This window comes from Tarenaya hassleriana, unplaced genomic scaffold (assembly GCF_000463585.1).
Source record: "Tarenaya hassleriana unplaced genomic scaffold, ASM46358v1 Cleome24, whole genome shotgun sequence".
Lineage (NCBI taxonomy): Eukaryota > Viridiplantae > Streptophyta > Magnoliopsida > Brassicales > Cleomaceae > Tarenaya > Tarenaya hassleriana.
In genome coordinates, this window is record NW_010965696.1 from 1,942,293 (window position 1) to 1,962,510 (window position 20,218).

Consider the following 20,218-nt stretch of genomic DNA (forward strand, 5'->3'; position numbering starts at 1 on the left):
CTGGGCTACTAGATCCATATACTACTCTGCATGATTATTTCATCGATTACGCATGCATGGACCTATATATATATATATCTACCACTTGCCATAAAAACGAGATCTCGAAACGAAGCGTGCGCTCATCAAAGCCTCTTACGAGTGGTCAAATGCGATGAAAGTGCATCACGTAGCGGTGATCGAAGACACACAGAGCACGTAACCAAGGAACTGTGTCTTGACAAAAGTGGTTAGATCGTTAAGGTGGGGAGGGCCATTCCAGTAATTTCATAACAACACTTTCTCTCTCCCCCACGTCAGGGCTCCGGCGGGGCGAGGGGTCCGGAAAATCCCAAATGTTGCGGCCTCTGATATGGTGACGTTTCTTCGATACCGTACGGCGGAGGAAACTGGCCACACCTACGTATATACCTTTTGTATTAATAAAAAAACAGGATTTGAATAAGATTTTATTCAAACTCGGAAAAAAAAACAAAAAGAATCCTAACAAAAGCCCGAAAAACCCAACTCTAATTTATGATCTTTTTATAATATATATATATAAAAGAATGCAGACCAATGGGCCTTTTAGTCTTCGCAACATAGGCCCAATGGGCCGGAAATGAGGAGTGGGACCGAAGGAAACAAGTATGTATGTATCTAGCTTGCTCGCTTAATATCAAATTTTCTCTTGTTTTTATGTAAATTAAAAATTACAATTGACTAATTGCTTAATATGAAAGTCACGATTTTTTTCTTATGTAAATAACAATCTTTTTTTTAAGAAACAAAGCTAAGGTAGTTTTCACTTCCATGAGAACATGTGGCGGTGGTCAACAAACGTATAAATACAGAGAAAATACATACTTGCACGGTGGGTTTTCTTTTGCAGCTGTCTTAATTTCACGTCGATAGCCGAACCAGACGCCACTCTTAATCTCGACGTTGACGGAGATGCCGAGCGGTGGCGGCGGAGGCGGTGGGGGTGGCGGTGGGAATGGAAATCCACCGCCTTACAAACCCTACCGGCACCTGAAAACCCTAGAGGGTCACTCGGCGGCGATCTCTTGCGTGAAATTCTCCAACGACGGCACTCTTCTCGCTTCCTCCTCCGTCGACAAGACCATGATCCTTTGGTCGGCTTCGGATTACTCGCTTGTCCACCGGTACGAAGGCCACGCCAATGGGATCTCGGATCTCGCTTGGTCCTCCGATTCGCACTACATCTGCTCCGCCTCCGACGACTGCACTCTCCGCATCTGGGACGCGCGCGCTCCGTACGAGTGCCTCAAGGTGCTCAGAGGCCACACCAATTTCGTATTCTGCGTTAACTTCAACCCTCCGTCGAATCTCATCGTCTCGGGGTCATTCGACGAGACGATTCGGATCTGGGAGGTGAAGACGGGGAAGTGCCTTCGAGCGATTAGGGCTCATTCGATGCCGGTGTCGTGCGTGCACTTCAATCGGGATGGTTCGTTGATCGTGTCGGGTAGTCACGATGGTTCGTGCAAGATATGGGACGCGAAAGAAGGAACTTGCTTGAAGACTCTCATAGATGATAAGGTTCCTGCCGTCTCCTTCGCCAAATTCTCGCCCAACGGGAAATACATCCTCGTTGCCACTCTCGATAGCACTCTCGTAAGTTCAAATTCCCCAACTTTCAGTTTGGTTTTTGCTGAGATTTGATTCCTGTTCGGTGTTTGTACATCGATCTTATTGAATTTGGTATGAAACTGGATGGAGAATCAGGGTTTGATCATGCGGTTTCTGGTTTTGGTTCAGCTTGGAAAACATTGGTCTAGCCCTTGTAGTCCTAGGTGTGTTTTCACTAGGATCTTAGTCATGAACAGTAGATTAGAGAATTTGAGTTCAGTCAACTAGAACACATGTCTGAATCTGAAACAACGATCATTCTCTTTGTTCGAACTGCGAGGCTCAGCTCAGAGAGATTATCTCGAATCCCATAAACACATGTCTGAATCGACCATTCTCTTCTCTTGTATTGAACTCGAACATTTGTATGTTGATGATAAAAACAATGCAGAAGCTGTGGAACTACGCGTCGGGGAAGTTTCTGAAAGTGTACACAGGTCACACGAACAAGGTGTACTGCACCACGGCTGCATTCTCGGTGACAAACGGGAAGTACATTGTGAGCGGGTCGGAGGACAAGTGCGTATACCTGTGGGATTTGCAGCAGAAAACGATGATACAGAAACTACAAGGCCACAGAGACGTCGTGATCTCGGTGAGTTGCCATCCCGTTCAGAATGCAATCGCTTCTTGTGGCAACCACTCCGACAAAACTATCAGGATCTGGAAACAAGATCCTTGAGGTTCTCTACCTGTTACCCTTTGTGATCAGTTCTTTATGTACTGAACTTGTAAATGCTACAAGTTATGGAAGAAGAAGATAGTGCCAATATTAAATGGGAACATAAATATTATATTACATCTTTAAATCCATCATATTGTTTGTCTGTAAACAACAACAGAAAGAGAGACCCATCTTCTTACAAGTTACAAGTCATAAGGCTGTTTGCCAGTGAACTTGACTTCGATGGGACTGACATTTTTCCCGATCGATCTCATGTTCTGCCCAACCCCTTGTCTTCCCGGGTTAGCCTTCTCTGGGTAAACTCCGTCCTTGGGGTGAAGATACTGAACCTCTCCGTTGGGGAAAACCCTGTAGAACTGGTAATTGATCTTGTACTTTGACCTCAACCTCGTACCCAAAGCCAAACACTGCTCCTTCCTCGCCAGTTTCAGCAAGTTCGGTCCTTCCCTCATGATCGCCGCTCCCCCGGTGGGCATCTCAAAGATCTGTTCTTTCGGCGAGTTCCACGTGATGACGTAGAATTCCTCCACCTGGGCTTTCCGGAGAAGACCCCCCGTGCTCCCGGCAAAGATCGGTGACGGCGTGTTGGGATCCAGCTGCGGTGGAGTGAACCCCACCGGAGCTTCTTCCTTGGCCGCCGGTGCTGCGGCGGCGGCCGAGGATTCGGCTTTCTCGGCGCGGATGGAGGTTTTGGAGAAGGAGAGTGATTTGGGTCGGTGGGTGGAGGAGAAGAGAGGGAGCTTATTGCCGGCGGCGGCGGTGGTGATGGCGGGTCCGAAGATTCCGGCGGCTTGTGCTGCCATTTTTTTTTTCCTAACGTATGGAGATGAGAATGCTTTGGTACGTAGCTAGTTTATGATAATGGAGATGATATTTTGTGGTGGTGAGATCAGATTCGAAATGGAAGACGTTGGATTTGGATTTCCGGGATAAGGTTATGTTATTACTTCGACCAATGGGGGTACTTTGTTTTAATTCCGCTTTCACCCCTTAGCTAACCCAATCCGACGTCGTTTCGGATTCACCTTTGGCCAGCCCAGACCGACGTCGTTTCGGATAACACATGGTTCATACAGTCGCACTATTAATACGGTGTTATAAAATAGCCAAACGGGAAATCAGAATCACAACGGTGTCAGCGTTTACTATTTAGAGATCAAAGCTGGAAGATCAAAGAGTAAAACTCTCGTCTTGACGTTAGCTTTCATTCACTCGGAGAAGGCATGAGCCTAAGCCTCTCCTCCTCGGAAGAAGGCCGGCCGGAGAATCGCTCCTCAGCCAACAACGACTGTAAGTCGCTGCCGTTAGCTAAGCTGTTGAACTCGACGGCTTTGGAGGGCATGGTCGGGTACCGTCTCTGGCAAAAGGTCATCAGTCTTTTGATGGATTGGAGGTACTTACGTGTCGTCTCGTCGTTCATGATGTGGGCAACGCTGTTTGTGTAGATCTTCTCCCGAGCCGAACGCTCGTGTATACCAACCATGGTCACACCGATCGGCCATGGAGCGTTCCCGATGGCTAGCTTTATGTATTGGTCCATTGCCGCGAGGTAGTCTCGCTCCATGCAACGGTTGACCACTACCATTAGGGCTTGCCTGATGTCGTCTGGAAGGCCCTGTATATCAATTCAGACATAACTTAGTTTGGTCTATGTGTCGTGTTCTCCCATGTGTTAATTCAGACTAATGCCTTCTCCCTATCTCTAATACAAGCAAAGTCGTGTTACTTGCGCTCAGATCAGTTATTTCTATGTAGACTAAACTAATGCCTTCTCCCTATATCGTTCCTCGGCTTATAACCTCTTTCGTTCATTCAATAGACCCACCTAGAGATTCATCACCAGTTTCAATCGTAACCAATATATGGACAGCGTAGAATGCGTGCTTTCCTGTGTCGAAGTACCAGTTTTCGCCACCCTTCATAATCGACTGCTCAATCAAGATTTCGTTTATGAGCAGTCATTTCAGCTCCATGAACACAATTTCTAACAGAATTAATCAATTATCGATCACCTTTGGCACCTATCAGAACTCCATAGCAATACCCTACCATATAAAAGTTAACATATCTATTCTGCCAACTACCATATCTCAATTAGCAAAACGATGCGCCTTTAGGGTATAGGAAAGAGGAATAGAACAGAAAGACGAACTGAAACTCACCTTCTTCCTGCATAACTTGAATAGAGGATTGAGATAACGAGCACACTGCTTGAAGGTGGCAACCATCTGCTTCCCTTTGGCAGTTCTCCTCTCAGCATCCTGCATCGCATCCAGCTCCTGGTTCCACTCTATCAACAGCTTCTTGAAGAACACGAGGATCTTGTCCTCGTCGCTAAGCTCATCGAAATTCGCTTTCAAACGCTTCAGATCCTTATCTACGTCGACACCGCTCGACCCACCATCGCCACTGAGCTCGTCTTCCCTAACATCAGCTCCATTATCCTCATCTCCTCCTCCTTCTTCCCTATCCTTCCTCTTCCTCTCGCTCAGCGTTCCACTCTTCTGACGTTTCCTCAGCTCCGCGATATCGCGCAAGAAGTCGTTGGTCTGCCCCTCCATCACATCGCTATCGACCTCGAACAACCCCGCTTTCAGGACGTACTTGAGCCGATCGAGCCGTGCTTGATCATCCTCTCCGAAGAGCGTAATCGGCTGCTTGAGAAACCTCAGTCGACGGATCACTTCCTGCCTGGGAAGTACGAGGTTGTCGATGTTTCGTTCGTCGGCTAGGGATTTGGAATCGGAAGCAGCAGCCGCATCCGATGCGGAGGATTTGGAGGAGGCTGAAGCCGATGCAATCGAAGATGCAGCGGCGGAGGGATCGCCGAAGGATGATCCTCCGGCGGCCCTCCGCTGGGCCTTGAGCTCCTGCTCACGGCGTTCCTCCTCGCGAAGCTTCTGGATTTTCTTCTGCTCGATCTCGGAGCGCTTGAAGACCTTCCGACCACCAGTTTCCTCGGCCAGGCTCTGCCGTTTCTTCAGAAGCTCTTGCTTGAGCAGATCCATCTGTTTGATCTCGGAGCGCTTGAGGATTTGATTCCGTCTGAAACTTGCCGACGGACGGATGACGGCCGAATATATAAATATAACCTTATAATGATAAAAAAAATTGGTCATCCAAAAATGGGCCTAAGGCCCAATTCAATAGAGTGGGCTTCAGTAGGTTTGTAGGGCTTTTATGGGCATCCTTTGACCTCTGTACTTTTTTTTCTTTTAATTCATTTTTTATTTAATTTTTGTCCATAAATTATAGTTTCTTTTTTAGTTAAAAAAAGAAAAATCTCATAAAAATAATCATAATCGGACTTTACAAGATGTATAAAAAATATTTTAATTTTTTATTTGATAAAAAAATAAATCAAATGTTAAAATACACAAAAAGTACGTCAATTCTTAAAATTGAAAGTAATTTTCTACGTGTCTCTATATTACTAATATTTATAAATGAAATTGCTTTAAATAAATTATGTTAAAATAACTTAGATAGAATGTGCGGTCAAAAACCTTATATGAAATTGATTTCGGATTTTTTTTTATACATTTTAACATGGGGCATTATCAAAAATACTCTTAATTTGCTATTTCTACTTCAAAACCTACTCTTGTGACCATGTGACCAATGTGACCGAAATATAGTGTGGTCACGTATCGATCTCATTGTGACGTTAAATTTATGATGTTTTAATCAAATGATTAGTAAGATATACAAGGTATGAACATAATGAATTAATGTGATCACCATAAATTTAACGTTAACATGTGATCAGGGTAGGTCTTGAGGTAGAAGTAGCATTTTAAGGGTATTTTTGATATAATACCTTTTAACATTTGTATTTATTTGTTAAATTAAAAGTTTATATATATATAAACATATATAGAGAGGGAGAACATCATATTATCTATGAGAAGGATAACAACTAACAAGAATCCAACAACTGGGAATCAAAATCTAACAGCAAGAAAAATGGAACAAATCTTTTGAGGAAATCATCCATTATATTATAGCTTCTTCCTCTAATCATACTCCAATTCATCAGGTGTGATTGGCCGTTTCAAGGGAATGACCGACTTCTTCTCCACGTCCCTCGACAATGCCTTCCTCATATCTGGAAATCCAGACACAAAAAAGGTTAAAAGAACCGAAACCACGAATGAAGAATCTCGTGACCAGCGGCCGAGCAAGAATCAAGCTCTCACCTAGCCCGTCCTCCTCTCCCGAGTAATACCGTAAAACCCGCCTATAAATCACATACCCTAGCTGCAAAAAACGAAAAACCGGCCGGTCTTACTGAATGCAGATGGCAAAAATGTTCATTTGAAACAATGCAATGATGCAGCTCCATGCTGATACAACTGCAAACAAATAGCATATTGCAGTTGCAGAATAACCCAAATCCGTTCAGAACATTACCTACCAAGAATGTTTATAAGCTTCACCTGTAATATCGAAATTACCTTTTCATACATCTTAATGGCTGGTGTGTTGGAAGCCCTCACAAAAAGATCTACGAAATATGCCTTATCGCTGCCAGGAGTTAGAAGTAGAGATCAGCAACAGCAGTCACCAACAAAATCTCCATCCACTAAAGGATATACAAATCAAATGGCTACACGGGAAATCCCCGAGTTGTCTCCACACCCGACTATATGTTTCAAGACTGCCCTATCAGTTGAAAAGAAATGGAAATCTATACAACTTCCTATCATTTCTTAGCAGCAATGTCGATCATCTGAATCATTATGATCCACCCACATCCTAAGTGTAATGGATGCTGCTCTTTTTCAATTGGCAAGAGTCCATCTTTCAGCACAAACATGAGTATACTGTACTTCGACATTTCTTTCCGATATTCAGAGAACATATCACCAAAAAAAAAATGGAACTTTTTACGCTTATGTCCATTCTTACATCTTATCACTGATCTCTTCCAGAAGGTTCATCAATTTCTTGGCGAGTTGCTGCCTGCGATATTCTGGAGAAACAGTGACAGCTGTTACATGGCCATGCCAGGATTCACCTTGCCCTTCGACTTTCCCCATAACTGAAAATCGCACAGAAGATTAGAGTCAGCCACTGTAACGACCACATGACAGGCAAAAGAAAAATAGAAAATGTTTCATGGATAAGGATTAATCCTCTTTTTAGTGTCTCATTCAGCTCTAGTTCCTGTCTTTTGATCTAAAAGAGTACATTCTGGGTCAACATAGAGAAGCCATCTTCATTGATTCGCATGTAAAAGTCAGTAACGGGAGAAAAAATATCGGAGAATCAATATCAGCAGTGATTGGACAGTGTCATTGTACATCCCAAAGGGAAGGAAGAACAAAATGAAAGCATAAACCATAGGTCCATAGGTAAAAGCACATGAAATATCTTGTATGCAATGTCAAATCTCATTCATTCTTCATGGGTATATTGGTATATAGCCTCCCATCTAGTTTCACCAGATGACCAGATTATTAAACCAGGAGCTTTGCAGAGAACCCAGTCTCCTAAGACCAAACATAACAATGGAGTAAAACTACAATTTTCTCCTACGAAAGCATCTCATCAAGTAGGAAACTTACAAAAACAAGAAACCAGAACCAAGGGAGAAGAAGAAAGAGCTTACTATAACCCATGACACGGTTGCCAGGACCTTCAGCCACATGGAAATAGTCAGGCCATCGAGCTAAGTAAGTCATGTAGAAGGACATATTGAACTGCGTATCAAAAGGAGCCTGCCCAAATCAACACGAAGCCATAGCAGGAAAAACAGACAGAACCAGAAATGAAGAAGAAGCTTACAGTCTCTGTGAGGTGGTCGAAATTCACGGAGGCAAACCGTAGAAGATCGTTACAGCAAAATCTACGTATTGTCGTCATCTCCCCCTCGCAATACCTACGAGTTTCTGTCTGATTTCTGAAAAAAAAAATTGAAACGATTTGTTGTTGATGAATCTGTCAAATTACTGAAGCAACGCAATAAACTGAGAAAACACATAAAGGGTAAACACGAATCGATGCTCAAAACACATTGACTTGTTTGAACTGTAAATCTTCACACGCATCGATGCTCAAACACCGCCATTCACGACCAAAGCATCAAACACTCAATCCAGTAACAAGTGTATCCCCACTCAATCTACCTCTACGGATTCGAAATCTTCAAATTTTGAACTTTTCGAAAGAAAAAAAAATTCAGAAACAAGATAGGTGAGGCACACATAAGATACAGCCCTTCAAGTTCAACGAACTCAACACCCGATACTTCTACCTTCAAATCTTCGATCTTCGACACTTTAACAGAGCGAGATCGAGGATAATCCAACACTCACAGACCTGAAATTCAGTGAGAATAAAGCACTCCGACGAAGGAAAGAGACAAAGCCGGCGATTTTTTTCAAGAATATTAGTTTCAGTTTAATGGGCCCATCATATTGAGACAAGCCCAAAAGTACTATGGCATAATTATTTGGGCCTAATTTTGCTGCGACGAAGGCCCAGTAAGTTTCATAATGTGACCTGGATGCCAGGAGGGATAAGAGTTTTTTTTAAATTTTAGACAACAAAAAAATATCTAAGATGTTCGTACAGTTAGCGCCATCGGCGTCTCCTTCGCCGGCGTTCGCCGGCAACTTTGTCCACCGCCGTAGCTTCCGAAAATTTCCTGCCACCGTTGTTGCTTCTCTTTCCACTTCCAGTCCCTCTCCTCCGTCTATTCAGGCAAGAATCATCGTATCCTCGTACTTCGTGCTCTTTCGATGCTCTACTTGTTATCTGGAATTTGCGCTTTTTTGGATTGGTCCGGAAATGTAATTTTAGGGTTTCATGCTCTCGGTTACGATGTTAATCTTTGTTTTAGAGTTGTTTCTCGAGGTTTATGGTCTAAGTAGTTGGCCAATTGTGGAAAATCGGCAGATTATTGGAGGAAAGAACTTGAATTTGGATGGGAGTCCAAGGGCCGATTACGTTGGTATGGTGGGGGCAGATGAAGGAGAAGTTGATTGGATTGAACTAGAAGCTGATCTTCATTACTGGACTCGACCATTACGCCCTGTTCAGGTGTTCATTACGAATTTTTATCATCATATTTTTGCTGTAGAAAAGGAAATATCAGGGCTTTCAATGTTGATCATTCGGTGTTTTTGCGTTTCCTTATGGACATGGATTGTCTGTTCACCGGGTGGCTGCCAATTTTTCAGTGGTATCCAGGTCACATTATGAAAACCGAAAAGGAACTAAAGGAACAGCTCAAGCTGATGGATGTTGTAATTGAAGTCCGAGATGCTAGAATTCCTTTGTCTACAACGCATCCGCTGGTAAGTGGTTCATATTGTGATTTTGTTTGCTAAGGGTAGATGTGGATTCGGTTTTACACTCTAGCTATGTTGAAAGGTTCAAACATTGCTCTGTCTCAAGAAAGCTTACATCTTTATACTGTAAACTAGTAATTACTTTTTGTTATTCGATATTTCTTGTTTCGGTAATCGGCTATGATTATATAAGGCATGGGATTTTCACATGCAGAAAATTGGAAGAAAAAAAAAAGTCTCAAGTTTTTGCGAGTGGGACACCAGAAAATTTTGTCTTAATTCTTGGCAAAGTACATGTACTTTCCTGTGAATTTACATAATTGGATTTTGAATTAGTGTAGTCTTTTTCTTTACACGACAATGGGGCATTCTGCAGATGGATGCATGGCTTGGCAATAGGAAACGGATATTAGTATTAAATAGAGAAGATATGATATCCACTGAAGACCGAAATGCTTGGGCAAGGTATTTTGCAAAGCAAGGAACGAAGGTGGTCTTCACCAATGGCCAACGTGGAATGGTAAAGTTCTCAAAGTTTCAACTTTCCTTTAGATTTATCTGAGCTCTCAAATTTTCATATTCCCCTTGGTAGTTCTCAAAGTTGCACCTTTCCTTGAAATATATCCGAGTTCTAAAATTTCCATCTTTCTATTAGTTTTATGATTTTATCCTTCTTGGATCTGTTGGTTAATCCATGCTGATGGTTACAGGGAACTATGAAGCTAAGCCGCTTAGCAAAGGCATTAGCAGTAGGCGTAAATGTGAAACGGCGAGCAAAAGGGCTTCTGCCTAGGCCAGTGAGTAAACATGCATGATGATTCGATTATCTCACTACTCTTTTGATACTTTTGTCTTCTATTGGTTGCTGTATGCTCTTAAGAATGATGTTCACATCCTCCATTTCAGTAGTATGCCAAGGATTTCATAACGATTACAATTTTTGCCTGCCGTTAGCTTATACTGAGATATATAATGCTGAGCGTTGATCTTCACTGAACTGTTATTAATCATATGCAATCCAACAACATTCTTGGTTCTTGGTATCCATTGATGTATTACCTCTTTTACTTCATTAATGGTTATAAGATCCTCTCAGTGACACAACTAGAAGTTGTAATTCTGTGGCATGTTCTCTGTGAAATCTTTTTCGGCTGCTCTACGAAGTTCATAGCATAATGTGCATATCAGTTAAATGGATAGCATGCACAGCAACAAAGTATCAAACTTATTTTTGCTATCTCATTAACTCATTCAGGTTCGGGCTGGAATAGTTGGTTATCCAAATGTCGGAAAATCATCTTTGATCAACCGTCTGTTGAAGCGCAGAATGTGCCCAGCAGCTCCAAGGCCAGGTGTAACAAGAGAATTGAAGTATGTTTCTTTAGCTGCTTTAACTTGTCTTTATAATTCAATTCTTCATCTTTACGATATCATCTGAAGCTGTCACTGCTCTTTACTTGTTCTGTTTTCTTTGGGAAGATGGATCAAACTCGGGAAAGATCTTGAGCTACTGGACTCCCCTGGAATAATTCCAATGCGCATCAGTGATCAAGCATCTGCCATAAAGCTTGCGATCTGCGATGACATTGGGGAGAGATCTTACGATGTTACAGATGTTGCTGGAATTCTGGTACAAATGTTAGCCCGGATTCCAGAAATAGGTCAGAGTTATGTTACCATCTCCAGTATTCTTTTCTTTCTCGCGTACTTTATTCGGAGTAAAACTTAAAAAACTCTCTTTTCTTCTTGATGAAGGGTCAAAGGCCCTCCAAAGCCGATACAAGATTGACTTAGATGGCAGCTGTGGTAAAACGTAAGTTCATTCGAATCCTCTCAACCTTTTCGAGCCCAAGAAATCATTTCACGTTCTTTCTCGCAGATTTGTGCAGAAGGTGGGTCTTCATTTGTTCGGAGGAGATACCCATCAAGCTGCATTCAGAATACTGACCGATTTTCGCAAAGGGAAATTTGGTTGGGTCGCGTTGGAGAGACCTCCACAGTAGATACGACTTGTGTCGGAGATGTTTGGCCAAGCCTATGAGCAGATATATTGATTCCCGCCGGCGATCTGAAAGCCCTAAAATCTAGGATTCTTAGATGATGTTGGCGACATTGCGGATCGTTCTGGTCTGACTAATAGGCCTCACATGCCTTAACGTGTATAGCAAATGTTCTTTGTAAATCCTTGGGGAGCATCAAGGTGCTATAAAAACATAAACTTTAAACTGCTTATGAGGAAAAAAACACTCAAAACCTTTGAAAGGTGAAGCTTTGAAGTATACCCAAATGATGTTGTCTTGAAAAGTTTAGGTTTTAAGAAATACGTTTTGGAAAGATCATGTATCTTGGGGGTTTTCTTTGTTCTGTAAGTATGATGAATTTGGGTTCTTTACCATTTTTTTTTCTGTTTCTTGCTGGTAAAAAGATAAAGCTGATTCTCAGCCGTTGGATTCGAAAGTGGGCCCCTTTAAACATCCCATCCCCAGAAATAGCAACTCCTTTTTTACGTGGACACAGAGTCGTCGACAAAGTCCACTATTGAGATCTGTCTTTGTCCATTAAATTGATTTTAGATAGTTTTCTCACTGAGTTGGAAATCTGAACGTTGCGCCGAACTTCATTATCCTTTTTAAAATCCACCTTCAGCAGCCCCTCTCTTCAATGAACTAGCCGTTACATCTCTCTCTCTCTCTCTCTCTCTCTCTCTCTAGCGATGGCAGCCTCAGTTGAAACACCATCACCTCATCTTCCCAAAGAGGTAGATTTCCTAGTTTCCTCTGTTCTTCTAGTAAAATAAATCGTGGGTTTGGTTTTACTTGGTCTGAAATTCGAGTTTTTGGGGCAAGAATTTTGAAAAGTTTTGATTTTGTCGCAGAAAGGAGCAAGCTTTATGGCTACTACTACTACTACTACAGCTTGTGCTTCAGTTTCATCTCCTTTGCTCAGTCCATCTTCAGACAAGCGTCTCTGGAGCAATCTGCGTAACAGGATCGATGTTCTTCTCGAAGAACGGAGCACGGAGATCCCCAATGCCAATTTATCCGTAACATCTCTTTTATCCATCTGAATCTGATGACGATTAGGAGGAATTTTTCTTTTTGTTGCCCGTTTGATGCCTTTCGCTGTTTGATGATAGAATGCTGGTGAACCGGAGAGAGCTAAGAGGTTGAAGGAGGATTCCATGCTTCTGCTTAAAGGGTTCGATTCTGTATCTCACACTCTGTCTCAGCTTTCCAACAATCTGGAAAATGCACTTCAGGTGAATCAAAGATCTAAAACCAGATTCGTGAATACCCTATCCCTTGATCTGTGATGATGATACAGATAGTATCTGTGTGTGTATCAGGGAGTGAGAGAATTAGCTAAGCCACCAACGTTAACAGAGATACTCCACTCCAATCTGAAAGAGGAACAGATTCGAGGGGAAGAGGTAGAAGAAGGTAATAGCAAGGGGCAGAAGAGGAAACACGAGGCTGATGTTGATCAAAGAGAAGACTCATCCAATGAGGAAGAGAGACCGAAAGAGAACAAAGTCATGAAGAAGGCCAAGAACGTGGGATTTTGTCTCTGTCTCTGCTTGGTTTTCGGTTTTTGGTTTTGGTTTCTTGATGGTTATTGAAATTCCGTAACAACGTTTCTCTTGCAGGTAGCTATTTCAATGGCCGCAAAGGCGGCTTCCCTCGCAAGAGAGCTCAAGTCCATAAAATCAGATTTGTGTTTCATGCAAGAACGATGCGGTTTGCTCGAGGAAGAAAACCGAAGGCTGAGAGACGGGTTTGTGAAAGGGGTCAGACCAGAAGAAGATGATCTGGTTAGTATCTTGTCCCACTTCACATGACCCAGTTAATGAATCCATCTGAACAAAGAATTTATCAGTTCAACTTCAGCCATTTGAGTTGAAAGCCCTAAACTTTTGATGATTCTTGATCTTTGGTGGAGCTCAGGTGAGGCTGCAATTAGAGGCACTGCTCGCTGAGAAATCGAGATTAGCTAACGAGAACGCAAACTTAGCGAGGGAGAATCAGTGCCTTCAGAAACTGGTGGAGTACCACCAGATAACTTCTCAGGATCTTTCTGCATCATATGAACAAGTCATTCAAAGTCTAGGCTTAGACTTCCCGTCCCCAGTTCCCGAAATCGACGGAGAAGAAGAAGACGTTCAGACAAGTTCAGGATCACCAAAGACAAGCATCTTTGATGTCTCGAAAACCCTCGACGAATTCTTCGAGGAAGAACAGTAGAAAGTTTCTGGGCAATGCGATGAAATGGTCTGTAATAAGTTTTAACATTCCACAGTCTAATGTAATAATAAGCATACTCATTTGGTTACAGATGAGAGGATGTATCATAAGATTGGTTATTTCTTGATTTGGTTACAGAAAAAGAGAAGAATATGTTTATATAACTGCAGGTATTGATTCATATTCTATATTTTGGATCATTTCAAGAACTGTCTATTGGGTTAGGAGATCGACCTGGAGATGACGTCATCTGTCCAGGATTCGTGGACGGAGGAGTGAATCCAAGAACCTCCGTTGTCATCGGAGGGTATCAGTAGGAGGACAACTTGTTTCAGTTCGATTTGGCGGCCTTCAGTTCCACGTTGTTGGGAACGTATGACCAATTGGGCGTGCTTGGACAAACAAACAGATGATCTTCTGTCTTGTTGGTATATTAATTATATGATCATGTGGTTAATTAGAAACTGAGAGTTTTGTTTGCTTGTGTGTATATGTTGTGTTATGGAGTTTTGTTTACTTTATAGAATTCTCAATTTAAACCATATCTATGTGTGGTTTAAATAAGAAATTGAGAGTTTTATAAATTATAAATAAAAAGTTTAAGTCCTTACAAGTAATTTGACTAGCATTCCTAATTTAAAAAAAAAACAGCTTCATGATGTTCAACACGTGTTTTTTTCTTCATTACATTGTTTTGAAGCACATTTCATTCATCAACTCTTGTTGATAAGTGCAGAACTTGGAGATAGAGATATAATGGAATGTGTATTTTTCTCGTCCATAAAAGGGCAAAACCCACATAGTTTTACATTTTCCCCCACGTTTCTTGAACCCTTCTTCATTTTTTAATATAAATAGTAAAATTCTTAAAATTTGACTAACAACAAAATTGTACTTGTCATCCAAAAGTGGAAGACATTTGGAGACATTTCTATAATCACATATTTTTTTAGACATCATTAGATTTGGCAAAAGGTAACTCTTGTATCGAATCATTAAATTTATCAAAATAATAATATTCCACATTTCAATCTTTAGTTCTATACTATAATCTATAAAATATAATAATGTAAATTATTTAAATTTATTAAAATATTACTTTGATATTCCACATTTTAATCTTTATTTTGATATAAATGTTAAGAATTTGTTAGGTTTGTAAAAATATTACCCATTTAAAATCGAATTGAACTGATTACCATTTTACCAAAAAAAAATTGAATAAAAATAATTCGAATTCTAATGCAAAATTAAGGTGTAAATATTTTATATTCCTATTTTACCATATATGAAACAAAATATATTCGCCTAAAAAGTTTTCTTTTCTACTTCTCATCCACGGAACCTACTCTATTGATTCTTCTCTCTCTTCCTCTCCTCACATTCCCCCTAATCTTTCTCTCTCTCCCCCTCTTGCTTTCCCCCTCTTCATTTTGAGTTTCTGAATTCTTGAGAAAATGGGTACGAAGTAGGGGTGGATGTTTCGGTTCGCGTCACCATCCTCCGACTCATTTTTTCATTCATTCGGGACCCTGTCGATGCCCGAGTGCGCCAAATTCAATCAAGATGATGAAGTTATGGTTTTTTAGGATTGCAATTTTGATCAATGTGGATATGATGATCTCTTGAAATTGAGGGGATATGTCGCCACAAAACTTGAATCAGACACTGAGAATTCGTTGGTTACTCTTCACCATTTGCTCATAGCGCATACTTAAACATATGTGCAGATGTCAAATAATTTCACTGTTGAATATAATATATTTTATTTTTGAATTTATAATTCATATTTTTAAACCAAAATGTAAATTTTTAAATTATCGAAATAATGATATGATATCTTTTTTCGTAAAAGGATCTTGAACAACTTACATATTTATATTATAGTGGTTACAATATGTAACCAATAGTTGGAATGTATACGTAATGTTTTGATAAATTTTACAACTCGATAAAAGAGTTTCACTTTTAGAAAATTGAGTAGTACCTATGTGACTATCGCTAGTTTAGTAAATACATTTTTAAACAATAATAAAATTTTGGTTGATGATAGAAATCTATAATAATGTATTTGATTTCACTTCATAGTAAAATATTGATATAATGTTAAACTTATATAATCTTATCACTATTTAAAATTATATATATATATATTATATTTATTTAATTCAATCAAATTGACGAAATATAATACTAATCTTATACTCTTTCATTTGCTTCATTATAATCTAAATCATTATATTATTTCTTTTACAAACTAAGACTTGATCATCTTCATCATTAAAAAAATAAAATGTACAAAATTGATGCACTTCTAATTTAAATAAATATGAATTGTGGTATCATTTAATTGGGTTTTTCATTTATAATTCAATCCGTATTTTGTTAAATTTGTTTCTTATTATTATCATCATTCCGATTAGGTTTATGTGATATTCGATGACATGTTTTAAACTCTTGAATTATACGACGTAAAAGTTGACTTAGTTCTCCATATATGATAAATATATCATTGTCTCGTACATCATCTATCGTAAGAGTTTAAGTGTCTAATAAAGTGAGATTTATCATGTCTAAACTTTGATAGGACTCAATTCAACTAATCTTTCATTTAAAATATACATTTCAAAATCTAATTCAATAAATTTCTAAAAGATATTCAAAACATTATTTACAGTTTATTATCTTGACGATAAATGCTAATCATAATACCAAAGTATATATATATATATATATAACAAATATCATAACATATAAAATATTGATTAAGGTTCTTTTCTTTTTGCTAGATTGGCTGGTTTTGATAATCACAATACATACGTGGGGATTATGTAAATAATTATAAAAATGGAGGCATTTACGGTGAATCCGCTCTTCTTCTTCTTTAATAGCACGAACCATTTTTTTACTCCTGTGCGGACATTTTACTCAAATGACATATTTGGGTTGAATGAATTGCACGAATACATCACCAAAAAAATGAATTTTTTTAACAATTTATACAATTTTCGCTGAAAAAGTCCGAAAGATCATTTCTTTCACTTTTTTGCAACATTTATTGCGGCTAACATATAACTAGAATACGGCTAAAATAAGAAGTATTTATCGTATGGCAGGTGAAAGTCCAAAAAAACGTAGTTATTTTTTAAATTTGACAGATGAATTTTTTGTCACCTCATTTAAAATCAATTATAATTGTATTTAGAATTAATTATGATATATGAATGTTTTTAGAATAAACAAATTATACAGAATTATTAAGGGTAATATGGTCTTTTCGGAGAGAATTTAATACGTTAAAGTTTTTTGTGGTGTATCCGTGAAATTCATGCGATCAAGTGAGGAAGATGTCCTTGCTGTGCTTCTTCCTTCTGTGGAAAGCGTTTGTCGTCGTGCTCTCCTTTCGTCTTCCTCTTCTTCTCGCCATGAAGCTCGTCAGGTAGAGTTTTAATCTGTTGCTTCTTCATCCTGTTTTTTTTTTTGTGTCCCGTAAATTAACATGGGTTTCGAGATTTTGACTTAAGTTCTGCTTGTCGTGGTTTGCGCTTGGATCGCTGTCACAGGTTTCTGATGAAACTAAACAACGAGACGGTTTCGACCGAACTCAAGAACGAAAGTGTTGTCCATGGAACCATTTCAGGTACCTTTTTCTCGATTTTAATCTTCTTCTCTTATTTTCATGTTGAGTTCCCTCCATCTTGTTGTCGTTAGGGTTTAGGGTTTAGAGCTCTATCTGTCTTTAGAACCATTATATTTGTAGTTTTCTATCTGTCTTTAGAACCATTATATTTGTAGTTTTCAATTCCATATATTTGTATTGTGGGTTTCTCGTATTTGATTTGGTCATAAATATCTCTTGAAATTTCTCAAATCTCATTCAGTAATGAACTAATGATGTTTAGGGACACGTGTACTATCTTATGGCAAGTTGAAGTTATCTACTATAACCTCCACAACTCGCCAGTTAACAGATTCTTCCAGTTTCCGTCTGAGATGAACCCCAATTCATCAGTGATATAACTCAGTTTGCTGTCTGTGTCTGCTTTCTCTTGTCCTTTTTCGGCCGATTAGTTTATGGAAAATGTTTCTCGAATCTAGAAGAACCAAGTGATCCAAGCTTATGGGACAATTCAGCAGGTGCAGATGTTAGTACGAACACTTAAGTGTGAGGGGAAACAACATTCGCTATTATATTCTTCCCGATAGCTTGAACCTCGAGACTTTACTGGTCGAGGACACTCCAAGAATCAAACCGAAAAAGCCGACCACAGGTATCAGATCTACTTTCTTATTCTTGTATACTCTGCAAGTAGAGCAGTTAATGTATATACCATATGCATCTGCTCTAATGCCTTCCATCTTTTTGTACCCTTCACTGGTTTCAGGGAAGACGGTGGGACGAGGACATGGCCGGGGCCATGGTCGAGGCCGAGGCCGTGGCCGTGGTGGTCGTTGAACATGTAGTAGTTGCGGTTCCAATTTTTTACAAAAATGAACAGCAAAGATGGTTTTTGCAATTGCCATTTCTTATTTACAAGACTTGGAAGTGGACATGATGATGATGATGATGATGATGATGATGACGACGACGACGACGAGGATGACGATGACGACGAGGATGATGACGACGATGATGATGGCGACGATGACGACGATGATGATGATGACGACGATGACGACGAGGATGATGACGATGATGGTGGTGGTGGTGGGGGGGTGGTGGTGGTGGTGATGGCGATAATGATGTTAGATTTAAACCAAGATAAGGCCCTCCATAACAGCTACAGCTTTGCCTCGGAGGAAGACTCTCTTCGTTTCCTTGTCCAAATGAATCCTCAGTGTTCCGCTTCTATGCGACACCTGAACACGAAATTTCCACAACCCGAGTCACAGTCAGTAGGGTATGTAGCCCATGGCATTGCTCTTATCATCAATTTTTTTACAGTCCCAACTATGAGAAAAAAGAGTTTGATACTGCATTCTGTGATGAATCTTGGAAACTGGATTCATTCTCCATTACCTCAGTTAAAGTTGGAGACTTTCTCTAGGCACCACTTAACAATTAACATAGCTTGAAAAAGGTGTTGTTTACAGAGAGAGAGAGAGGGACCTGTTCAGCTAGGAAATCACACTTGTTCAGCTTGAGGCTCCAGTAATGTGTCAATGCACAATGCGCACTTCCGCAAACAGGATCCTGAAGGAACAAATGCCGAGCAAAAGAAACAACAGCATTATGGTGTCTGTCTGCTCTATCTCTTAGAGCTAAACCTCACATGATATTCAATAGTTTTTTGCTCCTGAAAATGCAGCTACTGTTACCTCATCAATCCCTAATTGTGGGGCAAAGAATCGAGAACAGAAATCGTAGGCAGATCCTGTAGGAGCCGCAGCTGTCACAATTATCCCTAGGGCAGGGCATTTCACTATCTCATCCATTCTTGGCTGCAGTTCCATGACAGATTCCCATGATGGAAGCTCCACCTGGAAACAAATGCATAGGATATCAATGTGAACTAATAATGATTGAGTCAGCATTCAAATTAAAAACAAAAGGGTTTAAAAGTGTTTCTAAAATGCATACGATGAGTCTGTCTGATGCACTTCGTTTGACATCAACAATGGTGGCTCCATTCAAGGCTTTGGACAACATGGAGACATCACTGGAATTGTCTTCACATGTCTGAATTAAAGGGAAGTCCAATTCGATAAAGAAGGATTCTTTAGCTTCACCACCATTGAACTCTAAGGCGTCTGGAACTCTTTTAGCTGTTAGAATGCCAGAAATGGTGGCGAATTCGACTATATCAGAATCGACCAGTCCATTTGAGAAGAGAGTGTGGGCAGATGCTAAAGTTGCATGGCCACAGAGATCCACCTGCAAACAAATTTGTATTTAGTTAAAGAGTTCATGTTCAAGACCGCATCTAGAAATTTAAAGCTCTGATTTTGACAGATTAAGCACAACTAACAATCCCATAATCCAACGGGAAAGCTGCTGATAACTTGTGGAACTGTCATAACTCCATTGCAAGAATCTCACTGGTCAAGTATTACAACTACGAAGTTAATGTGCATTAAGGTAACCAGAAGCAAAGGACATGTTTCAATATTTCTTAAATCATGAATATGATAGAGATTTGGAATGCTCAAGGATGCAATTATATGGTAATGATCAAGTAAACAGAGACTAATTCATCAACACAAGAACAGAATCACACCAGGAGCCAGATCTATAAACATCTCAGAGTGTGAATGAAGAACTGGAAGAGGGGATTTTCAGACATCAGCACTGAAATCGAAAGTACGCCAGTGAACCAAACCCACCAGAGAAAAAACCCCAATAATCAGAAGAGTAATCGGAA

At 40.1% G+C, this 20,218-nt stretch overlaps 7 protein-coding genes and 1 pseudogene across 7 annotated transcripts in view; 4 read left to right on the forward strand and 4 right to left on the reverse strand.

The window, feature by feature from the left end:
* The first annotated feature begins 801 nt into the window (after positions 1-801).
* On the forward strand, positions 802-2,431 carry LOC104815938 (COMPASS-like H3K4 histone methylase component WDR5B). Its single transcript, XM_010544565.2, has 2 exons — positions 802-1,617; positions 2,024-2,431. Exons 1-2 carry the CDS (start codon positions 934-936, stop codon positions 2,312-2,314), a joined length of 975 nt encoding a protein of 324 aa, XP_010542867.1. The 5' UTR covers positions 802-933; the 3' UTR covers positions 2,315-2,431.
* Positions 2,405-3,193, reverse strand: LOC104815937 (photosystem I reaction center subunit II-1, chloroplastic-like). The gene has a single exon (XM_010544564.2). The coding sequence runs from the start codon at positions 3,118-3,120 to the stop codon at positions 2,500-2,502; it is 621 nt and encodes a 206-aa protein (XP_010542866.1). The 5' UTR covers positions 3,121-3,193; the 3' UTR covers positions 2,405-2,499.
* A 195-nt stretch (positions 3,194-3,388) lies between these two features.
* Positions 3,389-5,372, reverse strand: LOC104815940 (pre-mRNA-splicing factor 18-like). Its single transcript, XM_010544566.2, has 2 exons — positions 4,480-5,372; positions 3,389-3,932 (listed from the first exon to the last, which is right to left on the reverse strand). Exons 1-2 carry the CDS (start codon positions 5,323-5,325, stop codon positions 3,522-3,524), a joined length of 1,257 nt encoding a protein of 418 aa, XP_010542868.1. The 5' UTR covers positions 5,326-5,372; the 3' UTR covers positions 3,389-3,521.
* Positions 5,373-6,194: 822 nt separating this feature from the next.
* Positions 6,195-8,675, reverse strand: LOC104815941 (N-alpha-acetyltransferase 20-like). Its single transcript, XM_010544567.1, has 7 exons — positions 8,577-8,675; positions 8,108-8,222; positions 7,932-8,022; positions 7,229-7,361; positions 6,775-6,844; positions 6,517-6,577; positions 6,195-6,425 (listed from the first exon to the last, which is right to left on the reverse strand). Exons 2-7 carry the CDS (start codon positions 8,183-8,185, stop codon positions 6,334-6,336), a joined length of 525 nt encoding a protein of 174 aa, XP_010542869.1. The 5' UTR covers positions 8,186-8,222; positions 8,577-8,675; the 3' UTR covers positions 6,195-6,333.
* A 181-nt stretch (positions 8,676-8,856) lies between these two features.
* LOC104815942 (DAR GTPase 3, chloroplastic) lies at positions 8,857-11,902 on the forward strand. The gene is made up of 9 exons (XM_010544568.1): positions 8,857-9,025; positions 9,221-9,364; positions 9,505-9,621; positions 9,992-10,135; positions 10,326-10,412; positions 10,871-10,986; positions 11,095-11,276; positions 11,371-11,428; positions 11,495-11,902. Exons 1-9 carry the CDS (start codon positions 8,885-8,887, stop codon positions 11,616-11,618), a joined length of 1,113 nt encoding a protein of 370 aa, XP_010542870.1. The 5' UTR covers positions 8,857-8,884; the 3' UTR covers positions 11,619-11,902.
* A 324-nt stretch (positions 11,903-12,226) lies between these two features.
* Positions 12,227-14,020, forward strand: LOC104815943. Its single transcript, XM_010544570.2, has 6 exons — positions 12,227-12,373; positions 12,491-12,658; positions 12,752-12,874; positions 12,962-13,168; positions 13,262-13,426; positions 13,560-14,020. Exons 1-6 carry the CDS (start codon positions 12,329-12,331, stop codon positions 13,854-13,856), a joined length of 1,005 nt encoding a protein of 334 aa, XP_010542872.1. The 5' UTR covers positions 12,227-12,328; the 3' UTR covers positions 13,857-14,020.
* A 3,224-nt stretch (positions 14,021-17,244) lies between these two features.
* LOC104815944 lies at positions 17,245-18,483 on the forward strand (annotated as a pseudogene).
* Positions 18,484-18,518: 35 nt separating this feature from the next.
* LOC104815945 (uncharacterized isomerase BH0283-like) overlaps positions 18,519-20,218 on the reverse strand; it is a 2,467-nt gene continuing 767 nt past the window's right edge. Inside the window, exons 3-6 of the mRNA XM_010544571.2 lie at positions 19,438-19,731; positions 19,176-19,337; positions 18,967-19,050; positions 18,519-18,716 (exon numbers count right to left, since the gene is read on the reverse strand). Of these exons, the coding sequence (XP_010542873.1) occupies positions 18,609-18,716; positions 18,967-19,050; positions 19,176-19,337; positions 19,438-19,731 (648 nt within the window). The 3' untranslated portion in view covers positions 18,519-18,608. The remainder of the gene's footprint in view (positions 18,717-18,966; positions 19,051-19,175; positions 19,338-19,437; positions 19,732-20,218) is intronic.